The sequence below is a fragment of the Pteropus vampyrus genome, unplaced genomic scaffold (assembly GCF_000151845.1).
Source record: "Pteropus vampyrus isolate Shadow unplaced genomic scaffold, Pvam_2.0 Scaffold61, whole genome shotgun sequence".
NCBI lineage: Eukaryota > Metazoa > Chordata > Mammalia > Chiroptera > Pteropodidae > Pteropus > Pteropus vampyrus.
In genome coordinates, this window is record NW_011888842.1 from 6,704,371 (window position 1) to 6,706,782 (window position 2,412).

The following is a 2,412-nucleotide window of genomic DNA, read 5'->3' on the forward strand; positions in this document are numbered from 1 at the left end:
ATCACTAATTACTCCATTGGCTAATTAATCTGTTTGTTCATCTGTTTATTCATTCTCTTAGCCAACATATACGAAGTGTTTTCCAGGCAAAGTGCTGCAGCGCTGGGAATCTTATGATGAGCAGAATAGGCACAGGACTTACCGTGGACACATCAGTGTAGTTGGGAACACATTTGTAAATAAGAGCAATCAAATAGCATTTTATTGTCTAATACTGTCTTATCAACAACAGGTGCTCTTTAAAATATTTTAGATATATATCGAAATAGATGATACATAAAAATCAGCTGAGTAGGTTTTCTGGTATAACAAAACTCGTAATAAGACTCAAAATAGTGGTCACAGTGGTGAGTTGTTTTAATTCTAAGCCTGAGGCCTGTGTTGGCCCAGACACACAGAGACTTGCAACATCACAGACTCTCGATGCGTATTTGTTGGATGAATAAACCCATGAGCACAATGTTGGGCCACTCACCTATTGAACAAATAAATGTAACGGGATGGTTCACGAACTTCTAGAGAGGGATCTCAAACTCAGTGCCCGATGGCACCTGACTGGGATGCAGAGACGTGAAGGCGTGGTGGGGTCTGAGGCAAACCGGAACTTCCCATCCCAAGACGCTGCTGCTGCTCAGCTTCATCCACGTGAGGGTGAAGCCTCGTGGCTGCCAGATCCTCCAGGTTTTCGAGGGAAGTCGGAAATCTAGATTTAATGGAATGAGCTAGCAACTAAATTTCTGTAAGAAGACATTGCAGACCAGCCTAGGGTGGGGAGTAGGCAGAAAAAGCACGTCTGTAGGTCACTAGTTTGCAATGACTGTTCCAAATCCTTCTGGTCATTGTCTGTGGGCTCTGTCACTGAGGGTTTGTCCAGGCCAGCACCTGTGGCCCCCCAACCCCTCCTCCAGCAGTGAGTTTGGTCAGCACTCCTCATGCTCTTTTTATTTTACATCTCGCCTCCAGGTCTTTGTCTGGATCGGAAAGGATTCTCAAGAAGAGGAAAAGACGGAAGCCTTGGCCTCTGGTGAGGAATCAAGTCTTCCCGTGGGTCTGTTTCATGCAGCAGGGTGGGAGCAGCTTCCCGTATGAGTCTGGGAGTTTGTGACAGTGGGGTGGAGACTTCCTCATCCATGGACGGTCCTCATCCTAGGCCCTGCCTGGGGTGGTGAAAGGACAGCTTGGTTCCTTCAGAAAGCCATGGGTCATGCCAGGGAAAGGAAGGAACACATAGAAGCTGCTTCCTGTTCCCAGGATGCCCAAGGACTGAACTTGCCAGGGTCTGGATGTTGCAAAGCAGGTCCCCGGTAGCTGAGTGGATCTGATTTGGGAACTGGGAACCCCAAATATCTTACAAAAGGAGACAGTGAGAGAAAAAAAATTATATAAGCTCTGTGAGGCAGGAAGTGAAACTGTGACCGCTGTCCCTTCCCGTGTTCCTGGGCAGGGTGGTGGAGGAGTCACGTGGGGGTCATTGCCTTGAGGGCACAGTGGTGTCCAGTGCAGAGATTGGGCGTTAGGACAGTAAGGCCAGAAACCATCTTAGGCAGCTCCTGTCCCCAGCTGCCTCCCCCTGGTCAGGTAGTCACTAAGGATTCCTGGGTTTCCTTCTGCATGTGTGTCTGCAGCTAAGCGGTACATCGAGACAGACCCAGCTAATCGCGATAGGCGGACCCCCATCACCGTGGTGAAGCAAGGCTCTGAGCCTCCTTCCTTTGTGGGCTGGTTCCTCGGCTGGGATGACAGCTACTGGTCTGTGGACCCCTTGGACAGAGCCATAGCTGAGCTGGCTGCCTGAGGAAGAGCGGGCCCTACCCCTCTCACTGGTCAGTGCCTTCTAGAACTGTCCATCCCTCAAAGAGACCTTATCACAGGGCCCCTCAGAGGTGTGAGTGTGTGTTTTTTTATAGTAGCCAAAACAGCCCTGCGGCAATGCAGGGTCCTATCAAAATCTGTGCTTTTGGAAATGAAATTCAATAAAAGCTTTTTGAAGTGTTTAACCTGCCGTGGCTCTGTATGTCCCATCCTGGTGATTCTTCTGAGACCACCCAGGGAGGGGCTTCGCATGTGACTGAACCACGGAGGAGATTCTTTCCTGTGTTAATCCTGGGCCTTCGAGAAGCAGGTGCCAAGATGAGATGAAAGGCACGTAGATTACACTAGGGGAACTACCCGTGTGAAAGGAAATTGGGAGCAAACCGGGGGAGGCTGGGGACCCATCACACCGAGATGCAAGTCTGATCCCAAGTGAAGGTTCGGCGAAGCTTCTGGGCAGTCCTTGAGCCGAAGTAAAAAAAAAAAAAAAAGGTTTTTAATGGTGTATGATCCCATTTTTTTTTATCGTAGTAAACTATATGTAACATAATACTAGTCATTTTGATCACTTTTAAGTGTACAATTTAGTAGCATTAAATT

At 48.5% G+C, this 2,412-nt stretch overlaps 1 protein-coding gene across 1 annotated transcript in view; it reads left to right on the forward strand.

Annotated features, from left to right (window-relative positions):
- GSN (gelsolin) overlaps positions 1-1,997 on the forward strand; it is a 48,505-nt gene extending 46,508 nt beyond the window's left edge. Inside the window, exons 15-17 of the mRNA XM_023531047.1 lie at positions 87-175; positions 808-1,024; positions 1,626-1,997. Coding sequence (XP_023386815.1) covers positions 87-175; positions 808-1,024; positions 1,626-1,795 — 476 coding nt within the window. The 3' untranslated portion in view covers positions 1,796-1,997. The remainder of the gene's footprint in view (positions 1-86; positions 176-807; positions 1,025-1,625) is intronic.
- Positions 1,998-2,412: the final 415 nt, after the last annotated feature.